The sequence below is a fragment of the Suricata suricatta genome, chromosome 1 (genome assembly GCF_006229205.1).
Source record: "Suricata suricatta isolate VVHF042 chromosome 1, meerkat_22Aug2017_6uvM2_HiC, whole genome shotgun sequence".
Lineage (NCBI taxonomy): Eukaryota > Metazoa > Chordata > Mammalia > Carnivora > Herpestidae > Suricata > Suricata suricatta.
In genome coordinates, this window is record NC_043700.1 from 19,667,644 (window position 1) to 19,694,223 (window position 26,580).

The 26,580-nt window shown below is 40.6% G+C and overlaps 1 protein-coding gene across 1 annotated transcript in view; it reads left to right on the plus strand.

Moving 5' to 3' along the window:
* Positions 1 to 5: 5 nt before the first annotated feature.
* MTMR7 (myotubularin related protein 7) overlaps positions 6 to 26,580 on the plus strand; it is a 103,212-nt gene continuing 76,637 nt past the window's right edge. The window contains exon 1 of the mRNA XM_029935092.1: positions 6 to 29. Within this exon, the coding sequence (XP_029790952.1) occupies positions 6 to 29 (24 nt within the window). The remainder of the gene's footprint in view (positions 30 to 26,580) is intronic.

Genomic DNA, 26,580 nt, shown 5'->3' on the forward strand with positions numbered 1-26,580 from the left:
CCGCCATGGAGCACATCCGCACGCCCAAGGTTGGTGGCCCCGGCGCGGGCGGGAGAGGGAGAGCGGGAGCCGGAGGAGGGATGCTGAGCGGCCCGGAGGCCCGGCTTCCCTGCGGGGCGCTGGCCGAGCCAGCAGCGCGAGCGAGGGCGGAGGCAGCGCTCCAGCGTCTCCGGGTTCGCTGTGAGGCTCATCTTCCTCTTGCTGCCTTGCAGGCCTAGCTGTGGCTGCTGCTGGATCTCACCTCTTGTCCTTGAGAGTGCGCATTGCACACAGGGGTGGACGGGAGGGAGCCCCAATTGTCTGTTGAGGAATGGGGCCGCTGATGGGCTGATAAACGCTCCCTTCTAGCCTGGCACTAGGGCGCTGCTGCTGCCCACCCCCTTCCGGCCCCCCGAAATGTTCTCTTGGCTGCTCTGAGCAGTTGAAAAGAGAAACAAGCCTTCCTGATGACAGGTGCGAGCAAACGAGTTCTGTGCAGGTGGACCGAAGGCACTCTGGAAGCTTGTTGAATCTCAGCGTTCAGACCCACCCAGCTCGCTTCTCGCTTCCGCAGCCTCAGGCCATCAGCTGCCATGGACCTTAACCCGGAGCAGATGATCAGTATTCGCCGTAGGGTGAATCTTACTACCGGGCTTTCCCTCTTCTTGCCTTTTCCGCCAGTTCGGTTACTTGAGGAGAAGGCTTACAGATTCATCCACCGGTGTGTTTGAAACCGCACCAGCTTTTGCCACTCAACAAAAGCGCCTCGTCCCTGGTCATTCCAGAGAAATAACGCTGGAATCGTTGACCCCTGCGCCAAACTTTCCTACTCGTAATATAATTTAGAGTGAAGACGACGATCGACTTTCCCGTCTGATAAAAACTTCAAACTAGTGAAAGAATGTATTTCACAAGCTAGTTGGCTATCTCGTTACCGCCACCACAGCTTCCTTGCCTTTGCGGGATGATCTCACGTCCAAAATCTAGGCCCTTAACAGAGTTAAGTCAAAGCTGGGTCTGTGTGGTCAGAACTTAGGCGGCCCCAGGGACCCCACTCATTTCCCTGCAAGGGGCGTGGGAGTGGGGTTGGCATCGCCTTCTTAAAAGTCCAGTAAGAACAATCCATTCCTAAATTCTGGAATGGTTTTTAAATACCTCTTTGTAGAAGCAGCTTTAGGATGATCTCATGCCAATGGAAGAATAAATCTTTTTTTTTAGTTTGCTGGATCGTGTCAGTTCCAATAGTAAATTTAAGCTGTATTGATTTTGCACTGTGGAATTAAATTGTTGCTTGACTATTGGGAACTTGTAAACATGGAAGAGAGTGCCATAAACCACAGGGTTGGTGGCTCAAAGCTTTTAGGATTTAAGTGGTGCTAAATAATTTATTCCGGAATGACAAATATAACTCATGGAGTCTTTCCGTCCTTGCCAGGGGCGTCTTTTCTTTGTCATGATGAAGGGTGCCCTTTGTAAAAATGATAACTGATGTGAATGTCAGGAGTGATAGAGTGATAGCGAGAGTGGTAGAGTGACATGGCACTCAGGAACGTGAATTTGAGGACTAAAGGCCTTTTCTAATCTATATTCAAGCTCTGTACAAAGCCCTGTGTGTAAACCTGGGCAGCAAGCGACATTCTACTTATTCTTAAAATTGGTGTTGATAAAATTGGTTTCTTTCTTCTAAGCAGTGCAGTGCCTCAAATCAAAAATCCCCTGTCAGGTAATGGAAAAAATGGGGGAAAATGGAGAATTGTCTGAAATGTCATTGGATCAAGGGTCAATGACATTTAGGATAATACAGATGTAAAAAATTAAATACAGAGATTGGGTGGATGCAGGTTCATTTAATCATTCATTTCATTTCACAAGGATTTGGGAACCTTTCATGTGTGAGGCTGTGTTAGATGCTGGGAGCATGAAGTCTCAGAGAACTCCTGTTTGAAAGAGGGGGCAGTTGCACATCTGGACAGAGATGTATGCAAGAGATAGTGGGCAGAGGGAGGATGGATGGAGAATCAGTGACCGTAAGAGGTGAGGGAAGCCTTCTTAAAGAAGAGTGGAGTCCGTCCTTCCTTCCTTCCTTCCTTCCTTCCTTCCTTCCTTCCTACCTACCCTACCTACCCTACCTACCCTACCTACCTACCTACCTACCAAGAACGCATACAAGCAGGGAAGGGGCACAGAGAGAAGGGATCAGGATCAAAGGGGACGGGCTCTGTGCTGACAGCAGAGAGCTCGATGTGGGGCTCAGACTCACACCATGAGATCGTGACCTGAGCTGAAGTCGGATGCTCAACCTACTGAGGCATCTAGGTGCCCAAGAAGGGCAGAGTCTTAACACGTAAGGAGTAAAGGAGGACCAGGAGCACTTGAAACCGCAGTCATGCCATGATCAATATGATGTGTTGGAAGATATCCTTACAACCTCAAAGAAGCTGAAACCTTCAGAATGATAAAGATGGAAATGATGAAATGATTCTTTGAGACTTGACAACATCTCTTTTTGCATTTTGCATTTTTAAGCGCAAAACTGATTTTCACAGTATAAATGAAAAATAATAGAACAAGACTACTTACAGAGTAGGTGTTGCAAAGTCTATAACTAGTGATTTGATTATTTTATTTTGGTATGCTCTGGGCAGGCTGAACAGGTTGATTGCCCTAGATTTCATGATTTGTGTCTTGAGTTCTAAGGATAGACAGATATTCACAAATTTAGTGTACCTGACCACTGCGGGTTTGAAATGATATTTTCCAGGTAGGTAGCAGGTCTTTATTTTAAGAGGAAAAGAAATACACACACGTTTGCGTGTATAATGTACAGTTGCTTTGTTACTACAATGGAAGTCATTCACTTACTCTTTGTAAACTGTAGGGTATCCACCACAGCCTCTGTGTTCTGCTTCCGTCTCTGGAGTGCAGTTTAGGAGACAGATGTACATGAATAATCTGGAATACTCGCACATATTTCTTTCTCTTGTGTGTGTGTGCGTGTTTAACTGAAGCCTTTAACAGAGCATATGTTAAGCAGGGTGCTTCTCTTCCAGAATCGCTCCTTTACAGGAAAAAAAAATATTTTAAGGACAAGGTAATTTGCAGGTGGGTCCAAATAAGGACACCAAACCTTACCTGTACTCATCACAGTGAACTTTTGGGTTTCTGCTTCACTGTCTGGATTTCTTCGCCACTCTGAAAGCTTACTAGTAAGAAAATATCCTGTAAGAAGCTTAGGGATAATTTGGGTTCAGTTCTATGAAGAGGCTTCCGGAATCCTGGACATAGTCTGAAGAGTTTTGCGGGATTTGGTTTGGTATTGGATTGAAGCTAGTGAGTTTAAGATCCTGGCTAAGTAATCTCTACTTTTTATGCTTTGGTCTTTCTGGAAGCCTTTTTTTTTTTTTCACATCAGTAGATTTAAGTTGTAAAATAGAATATGTGATGACCTCCCAAACTGCAAAACTCACCTTGGAAATGTCTTCTCTTTCTACCTCATTTCCCTAGTCTGAGCCATTGCTGGACTAGCTTCCTAACGGGTTTCCTGCTGTCCTGTTTGCTCTTCTCTGTCCCTTCGCCACAGAGGAGCCTGGTGATGGTTTTACATTGATCATGTTACCTGCCTGCTGAAATTCTTGGAGAACATCCCTTTGTAGCCAGTACATAAAGCGAGAATACTCAGAGTGGCCGGTAAGGTCCTTAGTAGACCGGTCCCTGTTAACTTCTGCAGCCTCATTCTGTGACACTCTCTTTCTTATTCACTACAGTCACAACTAGCCTTAGTGGGTTTCTCAGGTGTGAGGTCTTTTCTGCCTTGGGACTTGTACTGCTCTTCCCTCTGGGGGATACCCTTTTAAATAAAAAAAATTATTCCAGAGAGGGGAGACAGAAAGAGCGAGCATACACACACGTGACTGGGAAAGGGGTAGAGGGAGCAAGAGAGAATCTCAAGCAGACTCCATGCTCAGTGTGGAGCCCAACACGGGGCTCGATCCCATGACCCTGAGGTCATGACCCGAGCCGAAATCAAGCGTCCTGATGAGACCCTCAACTGACTGGGCGCCCCTAGGGGATACTCTTATTCTCACTCTTCACCTGGGTAAAACCCATCTTTCTTTTTTAAAAGTTTATTTATTTATTTTTAGAGGGAGAGAGAGAGAATCCCAAGAAGTCTCAGTGTTGTCATCACAGAGCCTGATGTGGGCCTTGATCCCACAAACTGAGATCATGACCTGCGCCAAATCCAGGAGTTGGATGCTTAACCGTCAGAGCCACCTAGTTGCCCCTAAAACTCATCTTTCTAGTTTCAGACTAAACAGAATTTCCTTAGGGAGGTTGTTGCCCAATACCTCATCTAAGTCAGGTTTTCTTCTTAGTTGTATCACCAAACACAGTATTTCACCTTATGCTCCTTGTTTTAAGTTCTATATTTATTTGAGTCATGTTTAATGTCAAGCTCCTCTAGACATTGTTTAACGTCTGGACTAGAAGCCCTAGGAAGGTGAGGATCATATCTTGTTCATCCCTGTCTCCACAGCACCGAACACAGTTCCTGGCACCAATAAAGCACATGGTAAATAAATTAATAATTGAATAATAGGGGAGTGAGTAACTTTTGGTTTCGGCTCTTCAGTTTTTAGTATTTGCTTTAGTGATCCAGGCCTCATGTGTTGTACCCGTGATGAGGTACAGTAGTAGAGGTAATAGTGCTTAGTACTTGCAGATGTCGGTGTATTGTTATACACACACACACACACACACACACACACGCACATATGAAAACGATATGTATTTTGTGACTATATAGTTTTAATTAGAATCCAAATAACGTGAAATTCACCATCGCAGTCATTTTCAAGTGTACAATTCAGTGTTTGTTGGTGGATTTACAATGTTGTGCAAGAATCACCATTATCTAATTCAGAGCACTTTCATCATCCCCAAAAGAAAACCCAATGCCTAGCAGTATTTAGTCCTTAGTTCCTCATGCCCACCACTAATCTACTTTCTGTCTCTATTAGATTTGCCTATCTGGACATTTCATATAAATGGAGTATTATAAGATATGGCCTTCTATGACTTCTTTCATTTAGCATCATTTTTTTTCCTATGTTCATCCAAGTCATGACATGTTATTGATACTTCATTCCTTTATATTGCAGAATAATATTCCATTATATGGATATACCACATGCTGTTTATCCATTCTCCAATTTATGGGCATTTGGGTTGTTTCCAGTTTTTTGATTTAAAAAAAATTTTTTAATGTTTTTTATTTATTTTTGAGAGACAGAGAGAGACATTGCAAGCAGGGGAGGGTCAGAGAGAGAGGGAGACACAGAACCGGAAGCAGGCTCCAGGCTCTGAGCTAGCTGTCAGCACAGAGCCTGACATGGGGCTTGAATCCACGAACTGTGAGATCATGACCTGAGCTGAAGCTGGACGCTTAACTGACTGAGCCACAAGGTGCCCTGACTCCTTTTTTGATTTTTATGAGTAGTGCTGCTGTGAACACTCCTATACTTGTTTCTATATGAAAATATATTTTTAAAATTTGAGTATAGTTGACTCACAGTGTTACATTAATACAGGCGTACAGCATAGTGATTTGACAAGTTTATGCATTATGCTGTGTTCACAGCAAGTAGAGCTCCCATCTGTCCTATAACAGTGTCATTAACTATAGTCTTTATGCTCTGCCCTTTAATCCCATGATACACTTATTCCGTATTGAGAGGCCTGACTCCTCCTCTTTACCCGTTCTGCCCAATCTTTCATTTCCTGAAAATAAGTTTTTAATTCTCTTGAGTGTATCTCTAGAAATAGAACTACTGGGTCATAGAGTAATTCTATATTTTTTGAGGAAATTATGTTTACATCTTATGTATTTCTCTTCCTGTGATTTCAACAATACAGAATGACTTATATAGTAAACAGAACCTAGATGCTTTGGGAACAGTGATTTAAATAGTATGAATAGATAGGTTTACATCAAAAAAGAATATAGATTTTAAATATTATACATTTAAACAGTTTCTTAGGAAAACAACCTATTGAGCATGAAGTTATATTTCTATCATTACAGTTCCAACTTGTGATACTATACCCTTTTTACATAGTTATAGTGTGCTTTTTCTCTCTTACTGAACTTTTTGCCCACTGTTACCCTCTGTAGATCTCTTATATTCAGAATTCACTCACCTACATATTGTTTTAATGAATGCATATTATTCATTTGACTATAGCTTGCCTAACCTGTCTCCATTGTTAGGGATTTGGATTTTAAGCCCTTATGAAAATCCCTGGTATAAGTTTCTTAGTATATATTGCCTAGAATAGAATGTCTTGGAGGAGGAACAATCTTACAAGGGTATTAGGTGATATCTTTCAGTGTTTGAGAGATTCTTATATGGCCCAGCATTTAGGCAAATTCTTTAGTTTCAGCAGAAACAAAGGGTAGAGTAGGGAAAGGAGAAGGTCTTGCTGGATATAGAAAAGTTTATTTACCACAATTATGCCTGTTTGTATAAAAGAAATTAATTTATCTTTTAAATAGAGGAGCCTAAACAAATGACTTTTGTTAGGGAAGATACAGAGATATTTCAGGTATCTGAGGAGAGAATCTTGGTTTTTTTTTTTAAATTATTGAAGTATAGCCGACATACAATATTATCAGTTTCAGGTGTATTACATACAGATTTAACATTTATATACATTATGCAATGGTCACCATGATAAGTCTAGTCACCAGCTGTCACCCTTCAAAGTTATTACAGTGTTATTGACTTCTCTGTACTGTACTTTATATCCCTGTGGATTATTTGTAACTGGAAGTTTGTACCTCTTAATCTCTTTCACCTATTTTGCCCATCCCCCCATTTCTCCCCTCTGGCAACCACTCATAATTATGAGTATGTTTGGGTATGTTTCTGCTTTGTTTTATTTGTTTGATTTTTAAGATTCCACATGTAAGTGAAATCATGCAGTGTCTGTCTTTCACTGTCTGACTTCCTGCACTTCGCTTAATACCATACCCCGGGTCCATCCATGTAGTTGCAAATGACAAGACTTCATTCATTTTTATGATTGAGTGATATTCTATTGTATAAATATACCAAATATTCTTGTCTCTTTTTTATATTAGCCACTCTGACAGGTTTGGAGTGACATCTCATTGTGGTATCGTTTATCCTTTACCTGATGATCTGTGATGTTGAGCATCTTTTCATGTGTCTGTTGGCCATCTGTATGGCTTCTTTGGAAAATGTCTGTTCAGGTCCTCTGCCCATTTTTTAATTGGATTGTTGTGGGGTTTTTTTAGTGTTGAGTTGTATGAGTTCTTTATATATTTTGTATGTTAGTCCCTTATCAGATATATCATTTGCAAATATCACCTCCCATTTAGTAGGTTGCCTTTTTGTTTTGTTAATGGTCCTGTGCTGTGAAAAAGCTTTTTAGTTTGGTGTAGTCCTGCTTATGTTTGCTTCCCCCCTCCCTTTTCTATGGAGATAAATCCAAAAAATATTGCTAATACTGGTCTTTGAGTTTATTGCCTATGTTATACTTTATGTATGTTTTCAGATCTTATATTGAAGTCTTTACTCCATATTGAGTTTATTTTAGTATCTGATATAAGAAAGTGGTCCAGTTTCATTCTTTTGCATATAGCTTCCAGCACCACTTATTGAAGAGATTGTCTTTTCCCCATTGTGTATTCTTGCCTCCTTCGTCTTGATTGATTAACCATATGTGTGTAGGTTTATTTCTGGACACCATTCTGTTCCATCGATCTATGCATCCATTTTAGTGCCAGTACCATACTGCGTTGATTACTGAACGTTTGTAGTATAGTTTGAAATCTGGGAGCATGATAGCTCTAGTTTTGTTCTTAAGATTGCTTTGGCTATTTGGAGTCCTTTGTGGTTTCATATGAATTTTAGGCGTATTTATTCTAGTTCTGTGAAAAATGCCATTGGTATTTTGATAGGGATTACATTGAATCTGTAGATTGCTTTAGGTGGGATGGACATTTTAATCATATTGATTCTTCCAATCCATGAGCACAGTATATCTTTCCATTTCTTTGTGCTTTCTTCAATTTCTTTCATCCGTGCCTTCTCATTTTCAGAGTGTAGGTTTTTAACCTCCTTGGTTATATTTATTCCTAAGTATTACATTCCTTTTGATGGAAGTATAAAGGGATTGTTTACTTAATTTCTCTTCCTGATACTTTGTTACTAATGTAAAGATTTAGGGGCACCTGGGTGGCTCAGTCAGTTAAGTATCCCACTTCGGCTCAGGTCATGATATCACGGTTTGTGGGTTCGAGCCCTGCATTAGGCTCTGTGCTGACAGCTAGCTCAGAGCCTGGAGCCTGCCTCAGGGTCAGTGTCTCCTTCTCTCTCTGCCCCTCCCCCTGCTCACGGTCTCTCTGTCTCTCAAAAATAAATAAAAAACAAAAAAAACAAAAAAAACCCCTAATGTAAAGATTTATTAGCAAAAGATTTCTGGATATTAATTTTGTATCCTGCAACTTTACTGAATTTGTTTATTCGTTCTAATAGTTTTTTTGGTGGAGTCTTTAGAGTTTTATATATCATGTCATCTGTAAATAATGACAGCTTTATTTCTTCCTTACCAACTTGGCTGCCTCATGTCTTTAGCTGCGGTCACTTGTTCCTAATCTTAGAAGGAAAGCTTTTGGTTTTACACTGTTGAGTATGATAGTGGGTTTGTTGTATATGGTGTTTATTATGTTGAGGAATGTTCCCTCTCCACTCCTTTTGTTAAAAGTTTTTTTTTATCATAAATGTTGAATTTTGCCAAATGTTTTTTTTTATATCTACTGAGGTGATCATATGATTTGAATCCTTTTTGTTAATGTGTATCACATTGATTTGCACATATTGAATTATTCTTTCAGAATCCCACTTGATAGTGGTATATGATCCTTTTAATGTATGTGGAATTTGGTTTGGTAATATTTTCTGGAGGATTTTTGTCTTTGTGTTCATCAGGGATATTGGTCTGTAATTTTATTTTTTTGTCGTGTCTTTGTCTGGATTTGGTATCGGGGTAATGCTGGTTTCACAGACTGAATTTGGAAGTGTTTCTTCCTCTTGTATTTTTTGGGAATAGTTTGAGGACAGGTATTACCTCTCCTTTAATATTTGGTAGAATTAACTTGTAAATCCATATGGACTTTTGTTTATTGGGTTTTTTGATTACCTATTCAATTAAATTTTTTTAAGTGTTTATTTTTCAGAGAGAGAGAGAGAGAGAGAGCATGCATGCTTTTCCAGTTGGTGCATGCAAATGGGGGAGGGAAAGAGACAGAGAGGGACAGAGAATCCAAAGCGAGCTCAGTGCTGACAGCAGAGAGCCCAGTGCAGGGCTTGAATGGGGAACCATGAGATCATGACCTGAACTCAGTCAGAAGCTTAACTGACTGAGCCACCCAGGTGTGCCTGCCTATTCAGTTTTATACTAATATTTGGGCTGTTCACATTTTCTATTTCTTCTTGATTTAGTTTGGAAGATTGTGTGTTTCTAGGAATTTATCCATGTCTTTTAGGCTTATCCATTTTTTTCTAGGTCCAATTCATTGGCATATAATTGTTCATAGTAGTCTCTTATAATCCCTTGTATTTCAGTGATGTTGGTTGTACCTTCTCTTTCATTTCTGATTTCATTTATTTGGGCCTTCTCCATATTTTTCTTATTCATTCTGGTTGAAAGTTTTTCAATTTTGTTATCTTTTCAAAGAACCAACTCTTAGTTTTATTGATCTTTTCTATGGTTTTTAAAGTCTATGTTTCACTTATTTCCCTTCTCATTTTTATTACTTCCTTCCTTTGACTAACTTTGGGCTTTGTTTTTCTTTTTATAGTCCATTGGGTGGAAGTTAGATTGCTTATTTGAGATTTTTATTATTTCTTGAGGTAGGCTTGTGTCACTATACACTTTCCTCTTAGAAATGCTTTTATTATGTCCCATATATTTTGGACTGTTGTTTTTCCATTCTCATTTGTCTCAAGGTATTTTTGGATTTCCTCTTTGATCTTATTGACCCAATGGTTGTGTAGAAATAGCATGTTGTTTGGCCTCTATGTATTTGTGGGGTTTTTTTTGCAGTTTTTTTTCTTAGAATTAATTTTTTGTTTCATATCGCTGTGGTTGGAAAAAATGCTTGATTTCAATCTTTTAAAATTTATTTATTTTTTAATGTTTATTTATTTTTGAGAGAGAGAAAGGGAGAGTGTGAGTGGGGGAAGGGCAGAGAGAGTGAGAGACACAGAATCTGAAGCAGGCTCCAGGCTCTGAGCTTTCAGGACAGAGCCTGACTCTGGGCTCAAACCCACGAACTGTGAGTTCATAACCTGAGCCGAAGTTGGATGCTCAACTGACTGAGGCACCCAGGCACCCCACTTTTTTAAAATTTATTGACACTTGTTTTGTGGTCTAACATGTGATCTATTCTGGGGAATGTTACATGTGCGCTTCAAAGGAATGTGTATTTTGCTGTGTTTGAATGGTATATTTTGTTTATTAATCCATCTTGTCTAATATATTATTTAAGGACTCTGTTTCCTTATTTTCTCTCTGGATGATCTATCCATTGATGTAAGGTGAGGTGTTAAAGTTTACAATATTACTGTATTGCTGTCACTTTCTCCCTTTAGTATTTGCTTTATATAATGTATGTTGGGTGCATAGATATTTACAATTGTTATAACCTCTTGTTGGAGGGATCCTTTTATCATTTTGTAATGCCCTTCCTGGTCTCTTGTTACAGTCTTTGTTTTCAGGTCTGTTTTGTCTCATACAAGCGTTGCTACCCAGGTTTCTTTTCATTCCATTTGCGTAGGATGTCTTTTCCCATCTATTCACTTGCAATCTGTGTGTGTCTTTAGGTCTGAAGTGAGTCTCTTGGAGGCAGCATATATATGGGTCTTGTGTTTTTTTTTAGTCCTTTCAGCCAGCCTGTGTCTTTTGTTGGAGCATTTAGTCCACTTACATTTAAAATAATAAGAGGTGTTATTGTTTTTTAAATGTTTATTTATTTATTTTGAGAGAGAGAGAGAGAGTGTGTGTACACATGTGAACCAGGGTGGGGCAGAGAGAGAGGGAGAGAGAATCCCAAGAAGGCTCCATACTGTCAGCACAGAGCCTGAAGTGGGGCTCGAACTCATGAACTATGAGATCATGACCTGAGCTGAAATCAGAGTCTGACACTCAACCAACTGAGCCATCTAGGCACCCCACATTTAAAATAATTATTGAGGGGCACTTGGGTGGCTCAGTTGGTTAAGTATCTGGCTTGGTTTTGGCTTGGGTCATGATCTCATGGGTTGAAGCCCCACATTGGGCTCTGTGCTGTCAGAACCTCTGTTTGGGGTTTTCTCTCTCTCTCTCTCTCTCTCTCTCTCTCTGCCCCTCCCCTGCTCATGCTCTCTCAAATAAATAAACATTAAAAAAACATTAACTCGGCCCCTCCCCTGCTTGTGCTGTGACTTTCTCTGTCTCTCTTTCTCAAAAATAAATAAACATAAAAATAAACTAATTATTGATTGGTATGTACTTATTGCTATTTGTAAGCCATTTTCAGGTGGGTTTTGTCGTTATCCTTTGTTCTAGGATCATGTTTGAATTTACTCCAAGCCAAATGACCAACTACCCCAATCATACTTCTCATGCACAGAATTCAGTGTCCCTTGGCAGTCCAGAATGGCCATGGACAGCTCTAATCATTAAGTTATCTTTATATTTAGTAAAAATCTGTTTCACTTTAGTTTTAAGTAATTAGGTCAAGCTCTGTCCTTTGGGATATTGCCCGGTTCTTCAACGCTCCTTCCAGGAATGGCCCTTCAGGTATTTCATTTGCTGCTGCCATCTCTTTAATGCTTCCCTCCTCCCTGAGCAGTTAGCTTAGCACCACCTGTGCTGGCAAACAGGCAGTGGCTTCACTTATGTCCCTTTACCATCTTGGTTACTTTACTCAGTGAGTTACAAATGCATGATTGCTTCAGGGTTAGTTAAAATTTATTAACTTTTTATACATTTTAATAAATCTTATTTATTTTGAGAGAGACAGAATGTGAGCAGAAGAGAGGCAGAGAGAGAGAGAAGAGAGAGAATCCCAAGCAGGCTCTGAACTCAGCACAGAGATTGATGTGGGGCTCCATCTTAAAACTGTGAGATTGTGACCTGAGCCGAAATCAATCAGACGCTTACCTAACTGAGCCACCTAGGTGTCTCTATTAACTGTTTTTAAAGTGTGTATACCATAGGGCCATATCTCTGGCCTTTTGGTGAACTGACTGTGGAAGAGAACCCTTAAGTTAACTCTACACATTGTGCTGTGAAGTCAAGCTTTCCTTGCCTTGAATGATACTGTCTTACCCTCCTCTGTTGAATATTGTCTCATTGGATTTGGGTTATTGCTTCATCCCTTGCTCTGTCTTTCGGTCCTGGTACATTCTCCTGTTCTTCTCAGTATGCTACCACAGGCATTTTAACTAGCTTGCTTCCTGTCACATCATCCATGATCTCATCCAAGAAACCAGATTCAGTGGATGTGACTTCCTAGTAACTCCTGCCACCTTCCTCCCATCTCCCAGATCTCAGTCCTGAGAGCAGATTAACTTGCTCCTTTAGTTTGGTGCCATCTACCATTTTCTCATGTTGTTCATCACTTCTAATAGCTTATCAAAGAAAAATGAAGTAGTCTGTGATGATGACTGACTGAATCCACAATGTTCCTGCTAATGGATGGTTTCCTTTTAGGTTCATATAAAATTCCATTAAAGAATCCATTTTAGAGTTTTGCTTTGAATTTATGTCAAACTCACCAACTTAGAACTACAAAAATTCCATCTCCTCCATTTGAAAATAGTGATCTGATTTGCAAGTATTCTCTGTGACAGAGATTGATAGATTCATGAGAAGCTTCTTTCTCTGTGTCATTCAGTACCATTTTATCATCAGCACTGTTATTCTTGCAGTTTCATTTAATAAATAGTTTTCAGGTTACAAAAGTATTACTTTTGATTCGGTGTTAGAATCGTTGTTAGATTTGACACAGAAATAAACATATTTGAGTATATTTCCTCTTGCTGTTTTTTTCTTTGCATGAATTCCAAAACTTTTTGTTTGTGTAGAAATTAAGGATCACCCAGTTCATTTCTATAGTATGCTTCTTTTACTGTATTTTCCAGTGTATCAGACAACATAAGAATCCGTACTCATTCAGTGTTTATATATAAATGCAGGTAGCTACTGGGTAGCTTTCTAGTTAGAGGGATACAGACTCTGTGTGCGTGCCTGTGTGTGATGGGGAAAATGAGATCAAGAAAAACAGTAAAGTGAAGGAGGAGAGGGATGTTAGTGTGAGGGAGTTAGGATATATGGTAGTAACATGGCCTTCCTGATAAAATGAGATTAGCGCAGGAGCTCAGAAAGTGAAAAGGAAGCCATCTACATAGGTAAGGAAAGCAGAGGGAACATTCTGGTGCAAAGGTCCTAAAGTAGGACTAGGCTTGGAATCTTCAAGGCATAGCAGAGAGACAGCGTGGTCAGAGGGAGGGACGGAGGTAGTGGGAGATGACAGGGAGCGAGGCAGGGAATGTACAGACCCTCATTCTGGATGTGGGAGGATCCATGGGAGGGATCTGAGCTCTGACTTGCATTTAGCAGGGGCTCTGGGCGAAAATAAAGTGGGCGGATGTGGGAGGGTAAGCGAATATGGAAAGAGGGGACTGGGGTGGGGGTAGCAGTGGAGTGAGAAGAACCTGGATATAATAATTTAAGAGTAGTGTGGTGAGAATTTACTGATGGGGTAGTTCTGAGAGCAGAGGAGAAGCGGAGGCAAGGGTAACACCAAGGCTGTTGGCCCCGGCACTGAAAACACGGATTGCCAAGATCGGAGGAGCGACAGGAGGAAGACTGGAGGTTGGGTGAGAGGGAATCCCAAGGTCACCTGTGGTCACGGTGAGTTTGAGAGTTCTGTGAGACACACAGGATTTTTGTACTAAAACCTGGGTACTCCCTTCAGAAATTATAGAGGACAACACAAGAGTGGCATACTTTTTATAGGTATTTTATACTTTTTATGCCCTTTCTTTTTTACTGTATATATTTTATAAAGGTCTCAAAATCTTTTTGAAAGTAATCTGATGAAGTAAATTCAGGCAATACATACACATTCTGAAATTTTTCTCATAACGTATATGTTTGTGTGTTAGGTCATAGCTCCCTCTGGATTTCATTGTTTTTAACTATTTAATGTTGAGTATTCTATCATATATCATGTGCATAAACAATCTATTTACTTCAGGGGCACCTGGGTGGTTTAGTCGGTTAAGCATCTGACTTCAGCTCAGGTCATGATCTCTTGGTTTATAAGTTCAAGCCCCATGTGCAGCTCTGTGCTGACAGCTCAGTGCTTAGAGTTGGCCTCAGATACTGTCTCCCTCTCTCTCTTCCCCCTCCTGCTCACACTCTGTCTCTCTCTCTCTCAAAAATAAATGTTAAAAAAAATTAAAAAATATATATTTACTTTAAATAGTTCAATCTTTCTTCTTGACTGACATCGCCAATCACCCATCAAGATGGGCAGTAAACAAATGCATTTCTTAGCATGTGAGGTGTGTAATATTTAAAGGCATGCTCAAGGCTTCTTTTATAATATGAAAGACCTTGTTTTGCTTCACTTCCTTTGGGTCATATATTTGCATCTGTTTTCAACAAGCAAATACATTTATAACTTAATAAATAACAAGCAACTCAATTAAAAAGTAGGTGAAGGACTTGAATAGACGTTTCTCCAGAGAAGTTTCTTATATGTCAGTAACCACATGTAAAGATGCCCAACACCCCTAGCTGTTAGGGAAAGCTCATGAAAACCACAGTGAGATACTTCATACCCATTAGAATGGCTATTATAAAAATCATGAAAATAGCAAGTGTTGGCAAGGATGTGGAGAAATTGGAGCCCTTGTGCATGGCTGGTGGGAGTGTATAATGGTGCAGCTGCTGTGGAAAACAATTTGGTGGTTCCTCAAAAAGTTAAACATAGAGTTACCACATCACCCATCAATTCTACTTTTAGCTGTATACCGAAAAGAATTAAAAACGGGAAATAAACAGACAGTTGTATGCCATGATCATAGGTACATTATTCACAATGGCCAAAGAGTAGAAGTGATCCATGTGTTCTATAACCAATGAATGGGTGAACAAATTAAGGTATATACATATGATGGAATATTATTCACCATAAAAGAGAAAGAAGTTTTTTTCTTATGTTTTTCTTTATTATTGAGACAGAGCAACAGAGCTCTGAGTGGGGGAGGGGCAGAGAGAGAGGGAGACACAGAATCTGAAGCAGGCTCCAGGCTCTGAGCTAGCTGTCAGCACAGAGCCTGATGCGGGGCTTGAACCCACAAACTGTGAGATCATGACCTGAGCCGAAGTTGTCCACTTAACTGACTGAGCCATCCAGGTGCCCCGAGAATCAAGTTCTGATACATTCTGCAAAATGGATGAACATGAACCCTTAAGATGTTTTGCTGAGTGAAATAAGGCAGACAGAAAAGGGACAAATATTATATGATTCCATTAATAGGAGGTATCTGGAAGGAGAAAACTCTTAGAGACAGAAGTAAAATATACGTTACCGGGGCTGGGGGTCAGGGAAAGTGAGAGTTACTGCTTAATGATTACAAAGTTACTGTTTCAGGTGATGCAAAAGTGTGGTTAATAGAGGTGATGGTTATATACTAAGAATGTACTCCATACCACCGAACGGCACGCTTAAAAAATGGCTGAAATGGCGAATTGTATGTTATGTGGATTTTGCCACAATAAAGAAAAAAGCAAACAAATTAATTTCCTGCCACATACCCTGTGCTCAGTAAGTATTTGTTAACTGAGTGAACTTGTGGAATGAAGGCAGGAAGACAGGAAGGAATTCTTGCTCTGCTTAATTTGGCAAATGCACGTCACCTATGAGCCTGACAGTGGGAGGCGGCGTGTCTCTGAAGTCAAGTACCCACGGTTTTGATTCTTATTCTGCCACTTACTGATGCATCTCTTCTTTCTTCTTTCTTTTTTCTTTCTTGTTTAGTTTTGGCATGCTTTTAACGATGAGAAATCATTCACACTCAAATAATTCAGTCTTTCAAAATGTACAGTTCAGCGCACTTTGTTGCCTTTTGTGTAAGATTTTTACTATCTAATTTCACATTTCTGTCACCTCCAAAAGAAACTTCATATCCGTTTAGCTGCCAGTCCCCACGTCTCTCTGCCCACGCTCCTGGCAACCAGAAATCTGCTTTCTGTCCCGCCATGTTTACCTATTCTGACATTTTATATAATTGGACTCAGACGGTACGTGGTCCGTTGTGACCGGCTTCATTCACTTCGTGTAACATTTGCAAGTTTTCCCTGTATTGCAGCCCTTATCAGTACTACCTTCCTTTTTTGCTGGATGATGTTCTATTGTATGGAAACAGCAACACTCACATTTCCTTATCCGTCTGTCAGTTGACAGATATTTGGGTTGTTTCCATATTTTGCTTTTTTTGTGAATAAAGCCTCTATGAGGCTTATATAAAACACCTACGTATAGGTGTTTTATGTGAACATATATTCTGTCCTCCTGAGTATATACCCAGGATTGGAATATTGGGGTCATACGGTAACTGTATGTTTAATCTTTTGAGAAACTAACAAATTGTTTTCCAAAGAGGCCATTTTATAGTCCCAACAGCAACGTGTGAAGGTTCTGATTTCTCCATATTCTGGCCAACGCTTGTTATTATTGTCTGTCTTTCTGATGATAACTATCCTAATGGATGTGAACTGATACCTCATTGTGATGGTTTGTCATTTCCCTGATGCAAATGATGTTGAACACCGTTTTGTGTGCACATGGGCTATTTATATATATATATATATATATATATATATATATATATATATATATATATATATCTTCTTTGGAGAGATCTCTGTTCAAACCCTTTGCTTATTTTAACCTGTTTGTTTTTTATTTGTTATTTAAAAATTTTTTTAAGTTTATTTATTTATTTTTGAGAAAGAGGGCGAGAGAAAGCGAGGAGGACAGGGGTAGAGAGAGAAGGAGAGAGAGAATCCCAAGCAGGCTCTGTGTTGTCAGCCTAGAGCCCGGCATGGGTTTTGAACTCATCAACTGTGAGATCATGGCCTGAGCAGAAGTTGAACACTTAACCAACTGAGACACCCAGGATCCCCAGGCTCTAATTTTAGGTTCACAGCAGTATTGAGCAAAAGGTATTTTGATTTGATTTCCATATACTTTCTGCCCTGACACATACATGCTTTTCCCCAGTATTGACATCTGAGTCAAAGTGGTCTATTTGTCACTACTGATGAATGGACACATCATTATCACCCAGAGCACATGGTTTACATTAGGGTTCATTCTTCCTTTTGTACATTTTATGGATTTGAGCAAACTTATAGTGGCATGTATCCATCAGTATAGTAGCATATGGAGTGCTTTCACTGTCCTAAAAATCCTTTGTTCCGTCTGTTTGTCCCTCTGTCTGCACACTTGCCCCCCCCTCCTCTGGAAAACTGATCTTTCTAGTGTCTACAGAGTTTGCCTTTTCTAGAATATCATATAGTTGGAATCCTATAGTATGTTGCCTTTTCAGATTGGCTTCTTTCACTTAGTGGAGCTGGAACTCACAAAACTGTGAGATCATGACCTGAGCAGACACCAAGAGTAGGACACTTAACTGACTGAGCCATCCAGGCACCCCTCCTTTTTTTTTTTAATTTTGGAGAGAGAGTGGGGGAAAGGTGCAGGAGAGAGGGAGAGAGAAAGAGAGAGAGAGAGAAAGGAGAGAGAGAGAATCTTAAGTAGGCTTCATGCTCATCATGGAGCCTGATGCAGGGCTTGATCCCATGACTCTGGGATCATGATCTGAGCTGAAATCAAGAGTCAGACGCTCAACCAACTGAGCCACATAGGCAAATTAATTAATTAATTTCATAGATCATGCCTTTGGTGTTGTATTTAAAAAATCATTTTCAAATCTTAGGTCATTGAGATTGTCTCCTATGTTGTGTCCTAAGCCTTTTGTTCATTTAATGGGCTATCTATCTTTTTATTGTTGAGTTTTAAGCCATATTTATATATTCTAGACACCAGATCCTTCTCAGATAAATGAGTTGCAAATGTTTGGTTCTGTTCTATGGCTTGCTTTTTTTTTTTTACTTTTACATTCTTTGAAGTCCAAACATTTCTATTTTTGAGTAAGCACAGTTTACCTATTTTTCTTTGGTTGTTTACACTTTAGGTGGCCTATCTAAGAAACCATTGCCTAATCTGTGGTCACAAAGTTTTATACTTTTCAGGTCTTTGATCCATTTTGAAGTAATTTTTTTATTTGGTGTGAATTAGAGGTCCAGATTCATTCTTTTCACACAGAATTCCAGTTGTCCCCACATCATTTATTGAAAAGTCTTTTCTTAATTGTCTTGAGACCCTTGTGGGAAATCAGCTCACTACTGAATTGATTGTGCATAGGCCATAGGTGCATGGGTTTCTTACCAGACATCCAGTTGTATTCCTTTGATCTCCATATCCATTGTCAACTAGTACCACACGGTCTTGGCTATTGTAGCTAGGTATGTGTTCTTGAATGAGTCATCTGAGGTCTCTCAAAGCCTTGATTTCCTCATCTGGAATGAGTAAGGAGGCTCACCCAGAGAATACATGTCAGGTGCATAGTAACTTGGCATGCAGTACATTTCAGCTCTTTTATTATTTGTATTATCATCTTTACTGCACAAAGAGGTAGCCACAGGTTTATATGCTGAAATAGCTTCTATGAAATTTGATAATGAAAAACATTTTCTTAATCCAAACATGTCATTTGACTTACTCATTCGCTTCCCCGCTGCACAGTGGATGACATTGTTCCCTCTGAAGGCACTCTACACAGAGTGCCTTCCTGTAACCCTCCTCTGCTTCACACCTATGCTTGAGAGCATAGTTTTCTTTTATAAAAACATCAGTTTATCAGACATGAATGAATATGGATCAACATGGATTTTAGGAAAGATGTCCGGTTTTGTTCAGGAAGCCTTTGCACTGGCCTGTGTTCTTCTTCACAAAGCCTCAGTGACTCACCCTGGATTGTTGAGGAAGAGTGTTTTTGGAGTAAATGTGTGCAGAAGAAGCTGAGAGACACACTTTAATTTTTGTCTTAAGTTGGGTGAAAGTAACATGGTAACCTTAAAGTTTTCAAAAGGAATATAATGAAGGCATTATAAACCTTAATGAAGGCATTACATACCTTGAAACTTTGGAAATCTTGTGAGGAATGGTAGACTTGAAGTTGTAACCTTTTATATATGTCTGTTTATTTATTAGTAAATCTCAGTATGTGCCCTTGAAGTTTCATCTTTAACTGGTTCTGTTTGGTTGTCATTTCTGTCATATCTTTGCCAGAAAAATGTTGTCTGGAATGTTTATTTTCATAGAACAGATGTACATATATTTTCTCATCCTTATTTAAGGCTTATTTTTATTGGCATTTCCAATCCGAACAGGACAAGCTGTGAAGTATGCATGAAATCAAACCCTTTGACCAAACACTGAGGATTCCGTGACTTTGTCCCGTGTGAGGTTCGGTTTTGTATTCCTATGTTGCACTTAGAGTCCGAGGCAGCTCATTTTGTACCATATTTCTTAAGCCAGGAACAGTCTAAACTATTTTTTTTGTGCCCTTTCCCCTGGTGGACAGCTAGTTGAAGCCTTTGGGAGTAGAAGTACTTCCCAGGACATAAACCCAACCCTTCCTCCCACAGCCATTTAAAATAGTTTAAAAATAACCCCCACTTAAAGTTTTGTGGCAGGCTGTGACAACTTTATAAAAATTGTGTGTTTATTTTTCTCCTCTTTTTCGTTTGTTAAAATACTGCTTATCACAGATTCCCGGAGAAATAAAGTTATTGCCAAGCTGTGAGAGAAAGTTCCGTTCCCTGGGGCATATAGCAAAGCAGGAGTTACTGAGAACATTCCAGGTACACTTACACGGTTGACTTGCATGTTAAAGTGGACTGTTCGAGTCTGGAGAGTGGTGGTTTGAAGCATGGGGTCCTACCTTCTTGAGCTAAGCGGGTAGATCCAAAGACCTCACTCATGCCTGTGTTCATTCACGTGTACCCTCATCAACTGTTCCTTGAGTGCACCCTACATGTCAGGTACTGTTTTAAGCCCTGGGGATCCAATGGTGAACTAGACAGACAGAGTCCCTAGTTTCACGGAGCTTACATTGTAAGAAAGAATTAAATTAAAAAATATTCTTTAAATACATGTAGATAATCATATAATTGCTGTAAGCCAAGACCTTAGAAGATCTCCCATGATTAGATTTCTTTACCAAATCCTGTTGCCCTTCCCCAGTAATCCCTCAGTTGTTTCCCACCCACTCAGAGGGAAAGCCAGAGTCCTCATGTTGTCCTGGCAGGTGCTACACACCACCCTGGCTCCCTGGGACACCATCTCCTGCTCCTCACCAGGACTCAGGCCCAGGATCAACTCCTTGTAGGCGCTGGGACATGTCCAGACTATCCCAGCTCACGGGGCCTTTCATTTGTTGTCCCCTTTTGCCCGAAATGCTCTTTTCCCAAATTTGCTTAATGGCCAGTTCTTTTACTTACTTTGGTTCTTTGCTGAAATATCCCATCATTTTTATCACAGATTTCCCTGGACTTGCTGGTGCCTGTCTATACCCAGTTGCTTCTCCAGTTTGACTTTCCTTCCCAGCATCTTCTGGCATGCATATATGAATTTACTTTACTAATTGTCTGTTCCTGCCCACCCACTCCCAAGCCGAACACGGGCTCCCTGTGAGCAGTGACTTCGTCTTGTCCATGATGTGTCCCCAGTGCTCCAGACACTCTCTTCCTGACAGAGAGTCAGGTGCACAACGAAAACTTTTCCAGTGAATGAATCAAGGGATGGTTTGAAGTGATATTGTGTCCACGCTCCACTATCTTCCAACAGCCTTTTGTCTTACTCTTTTTGTGCTTATTTTTTACACAATTAGGCTAATATTTCATTAATTCAAAAATATGAGAAAATAGAAGAATGGCTTCCCGTAAACATGTTCTATGTGGTTGTGGTACCAACCTCACACATTTGAGTTTTGCAAGGAAAACTGGCTTTAAAGCTCACATTGTAACCAAAACTTTAATCCCAGGGATTTTTCACAAAGCAAATTATAAATGACAGCAAGAAAAAAAATCGTGCCCAGGGACTCAGATTTCAGCCCTGCAGCGTACCCATAAGCTGCCACGGCCTTGTACCTTCTTTAGTCCCCGCTCAACAAATAAGAATGTTTCTGAAGAGCTGGGTGTCCTATACAGCAGTCATGTAGGAATTTATGACCTAAAGCAACGCTAAACGAACTTCTAGAAACGTCTCACATTCTACACCAAGGGGTTAATAACATCTGCCCTGTATGAAGACTAGTGGACTTAAAGACAAAAATCTCCTATCTCGTTTAATGGTGTCACTTTTATTTTACATGCTGGCTTGTGTTTATAGCAGCTTTTAAAGACTGTTATTATTATTATTTATTTTTTTTTTAGCTACAGCTGCATACTGTATCCCAGCTGTGAGAAAAAAAGTCTTAGTTCTAAGTTACCTACGGGGCACTTTGTTTTCACTTGTGCCAATGAAGTTTGGCACAAGGAAGTTTCCCCCGCTCCCGATGTCTGTTCTTGTTTTGTACCTGCCACATTTTCCACAGTTGAATATTCCTTACCTCCTTGTCTGAAAATTCAGATTCACTCTTCTGCATTCCTAGTCAGTCAGACCTGATTCTATGTACAAGCCCTCCCATACTTTGTTCTTACCAAAATGTTGTTAAATTTGTGTCACTGGATGAATATTTTGCCACAACTGTGTCAGGCATCAGGGTGGAAAGATGAAAAGCGTGTGGTGTGTGTCTGTAGGGCCCCACAGTCGAGGGTTGTTAGGTTGCTCTGACGTCACTGCAGTGGTTTCTTCATTTCACAACGTCCGTAAGCCACACACTGTGTGTCCTTTCTTCCCATGGCTCTGTTGCGTGGGCCTCGCGTTGTTCGTGGTGCTGCCGAGGATAGTGGGATCAGCACCAGGGCAGGGGTCCAGTGAAAACAGCGTGGAGGAAGGCGGCACACGGGAAAGGGCAAGTAAAAGCAGTGACCGCAGGGGCCACAGCAGTCCGCAGGGCAGAGAAGGCTTGCTGTGGAATGGGGTGGTCGAGGAAAGGTGGTAGTAAGGGGGCAGGTCTTGGATGTGCAGCTGGAGGGGCCATGCTGTGCTGGGTGAGTGGGTCCCCACTGGCCTCGGTGGCCTCCGAGCTCATCGTGACAGGATGGCAGTACACCCCTTCTTCCTGGGCTCAGAGAGGCCACCACGGCTTCGTGTCTGCAGGGCACTCTGCTTGTACTCACTTCCCAGAGTGGCGGTGATGGCCTCCAGAGGCCTGTGCTGTAGGAGGAGCCGGAGAAGAATGTGGTGTGGACGATGGAGTCTGTCCTTGGGGGCTGGGAGCCTTGGATGAGGCATGGGAACGTGTAAATGAGCTGGAACTGGCCTTGCCAGGGGCGGCCGGCTGTACCCCTCTGTCCTCTGGCACTGACACTTGCCAGAAGCTGGTGAGAGGGCCGTATAGGACTTGGTTCTCTCCAAGCCCGGCTTTCTCCTCCCTTTGGACTGGCAATAAGTTCCAGTTGGCACAACTTGCCCTTGGAAAAATGTTTTCCCATAGTTCCCAAAGAGCTATATAAGTAGACAGCCTAGTGCTTTGCCTTTGTCGAAAAAGATGTCAACTTCAGAAGCATTTTAGAATTTTGGAAATATTTTTGGAGGAAAACCATCAAAATAAGCCTTTGACTTTCTATAGTGCTTCAGAGCAAGGTCTTAGTCTCCCAGGACTGTTTTATTATTATTTTTAAATGATTATTGTTTTTAAATGATCTTGAACAGATCACTCCATACATTTATTCTTTGAGTTACAATGGGCCTCGCATCTGTTCTTCATTTATTTTCCTCATATTTCTTCCCCCTTTTCTCTTATTTGAGCTTGTTGAAAATGGTATTTTTGGTTGAGGTTATTTTAAGGTGGTGTTGAAATAAATCCTGGGACTGTCCTCTTGTTCAACAGCACATGTTCTTTTAAGCCTACACATCCAGGGTCATCCTACCAAAATAAATTATATGGACCCTGTACAAAACTCTCGAGTGCCGGACTTTTTATTTATGAGAATTGGCTGCTGGCATAACGTTTGTGGTTTCCCCTGAGCAAAGATGGCCTCCCTTTTCTTGTCTCTGCTTTTTCCAAGAATCCCTAGCACTCAGTTCTTAAGTAGCTATGCCTCTGTGTCACGAACTGTTTTAGCTTTATTATCCCTTTCAGAAAATTTTTAAAGGTTAGTTAAATTTCAACCAGATCTGCTGTAACAATTGTATAGGTACATGGAACTCAATAACCTGCCCATTTAAAGGCATTCAAGACTATCTGAAATCATCAAGATGTTTTTTTTTTACCTTGACCTAAGCTGGGTAAATATATCCTTATCTATATAGGAAATTTGACTGACTTTTTTTTCTATTAAAAGAAAATTTTGCAAAGCTTATGTTTTTCCCAGAGTATAACATTATTTGTTGGAATTATTCGGAGATTTGTAGGTGGCTCAAAAACCTGTAGAAATATGTCTATCAGGTGCCCAGTTTCCCATGTGGAGAAAGGACTTCAGTTTCCCAGCAAATTGGGGAAATAAGTTGATACTTCACTTTGGAACCTGACACACTAAGTATCCTTCTGACATGCAATAATTTCAGAATTTATTTTCAGTGTCCTTCAGTGCAGCTACCGTAACAGAAGAGTCTGGGTGAACACATCTATCCTTTTTGTCCTTACTTTTGAAAGTTAGATCAAGATTACAGAGATGAACTTTTCTACCAATATCTACCCATGAGTCTGTCTAAACCCCTTGAGTTCTGAGTCTGTTTAAAAGTGGTTTTACATCTTTCCAAATTTGAACTCTCTTCAGTTAACCTGGTTGAAACTGGCTTTCTCCAGAGAGAAGTTGCTACTTGGGGAGGGAGGGAGGGTTGAAGATGTGAGCTGCACAGGCTCGGTGCTAGAGATAGAAATTCAATGGAGGATTATCTGTATATGCATAGACTCTGGTAGATCAGTGTATCTTTGGAGAATGATCAATGGCATCTGTCATATGATGCTGGCGATAGTTTGGGGGATTAGGAAGGGAACCTGCTGTAAAGATGGGGCCAGGCTGTGGAAAACTGCCCAGCAGCGGTGGGAGCACCTGGGGTTTTGAGCATAGGGTTACATGAAAGAGTGTGCGGTACAGTGACTGCTTGGGTGACCGTCCTGGGAGCAGGCCGGGTGGTGGACATGTGCTGGCCTTGGCTGGTCACCGTCCATTCTCACTTCTCCCTCTCAGAGCCATGCCTGCTCTGTGGTCAGTCCCTGTGTTTATGGCCTGGCTTGGACCTCAAATCCGGCCAGAATCCTTTTCGTTGCAATCTCAAGGACCCAGTGAAAGGCAGTGAGTCTTTGCTAGGGTCTTTGGTACTTGTTTCACTGGTCATGGGTGTGGTGAGAGGTGGGGTTGGATTACTGGAGCCTCCATGAGCAGAGAGCCAGGAGCCAGCGGAGGGGGACCCCTGAGAGATGAGGGTGAGGGGCTGGGTGTTTTGAACCCCTGGCCAGTGTGAAGCCAGCCTCAACACAGAGATTTATGGATGCACATGTCAGTCAGATCCCTTTTGGTTTAAGCATTGTGAGGTTGAGATTTTTCTCTCTTGCTCCTGGAAGATTCCTGACAGCGGTGAACTCAGATAACCTACAGGCAATGTTACTAGTTAGAGCCTTTTGGTAAATAGTCTGGACGCTTGGTACAGAGTAGACACTCAACAAATTGATAACAATTAAATTAAAAGGGCTTCATTAAATTAAAAACTGATGGATGACAGCTAATATTATATCTGAGTATATTAACTCTGTTTTCAGAAACCATTCAGCTTCATAGTGGGATACATTTGTATTATATCTGAGTATATTAACTCTGTTTTCAGAAACCATTCAGCTTCATAGTGGGATACATTTTTAGGCAGCTTGGAAATAGGATTATTTTTATACAGTTTCAATGTGTGTATCTCCCCAGTATTTGCCTCTGTGTTATATCAAAGATACAAGTTTTATGAAGGGCAGGATGTCCAAGTATTTCTTCTGGTTACTTGTCATATATTTTCTTGGACTATGCTTTGTGATTTTTGCCCTTAGTTTTTCTCCAATATCTGACCTCTGAATAAAATGGTCCTGGGAAAAGATTTTCACTGGTTTTATAGTTTTAAACAGATTAAATCTGTCTTTGGGGAGAAGGATTAGTGTTCCTGATTTTTCTGTCAAACGGCTAGATTAGAAAACTCCTAAAGCTTCGTGACTATCCCTTGTTATTTATTTAAACAGCTAAATGTCAGTAGGAAAAAAGGTGCTTTTTATTTTTATTTTTTGCAAACAAGTTTATTATGTGACATTTTACAATATCCAGTTTTACTGAGAAAGAATTGACAGGTAACATTGAATTAGCTGAAGATGTGCAATGTCATGATTCAATATGTGTTCATATTGCAAAAAAATTACCATAATAGGTCTCATTAACATCCACCCCCCATATAGTTACAGCGTTTCTTCTTGTGATGAGAACTTTTAAGATGTACTCTCATAGCAAATTTCAAACACACAGTAGAGTATTGGAAGGGCTTCTTTATAAGGAGGAAAAACTGAATGCTCTTCCTATTTTAAGAGGTTAAAATAACTCTAAATGGTCCAGAGAATGTTTTGTTCCTTCACTTTTTTTCTTTGTCAAGGTACTTGGCAACTCTAATCATGCAGTCTCCCTCTCTTGTGTATTCTGTTGCTACCAATACTTTAACAGGGGGAATTAAGTCACAGACATGAAGTGAACATTCAATGGAAGCAAATATTAAATCTCCAAAGTCTCTGTTACGGATCTGTTTATCCATTAGTGTTTATTAATAACCACTGAAGTATACACTTCTGGTTCTTCTTCCGTCACACATGTACCTACTTAAAGGTGGGGTCATTCATTATCCCGGAGCTCTGGCTTCAAACTTAAAACATCTTGCTTAGCAGCACAGGGACAACAACCATAAATAAAACCATTAAGAATTTCTGATAGGGTGGACGTTCCCACAGTTAATGCCTGGCTGGCTAGAAGTAGAACTTGATTTCTCAAATGGTTCTCCTGGTGCTGCAGGACATCATTACACCTCAGCACCTGAAGCATGCCCGTACTCACTCCAAGACTCTGTCTGGCTAGTCCCGGGATGACCTGGGGAAGCAGGCTCTCCAGGGTATAATGACCGTGGGACCATGGCGGTTGGCTCCCCTGAACAAGATGGAGTGAATGAGTGGCCTTCAAATGGCCAACCAAGCTTCTCTCCATTGAGTTATCAATGCGGCAACTTTATTGAGAGCTTTTTACTTTTTACTCTAACTCTCTAAT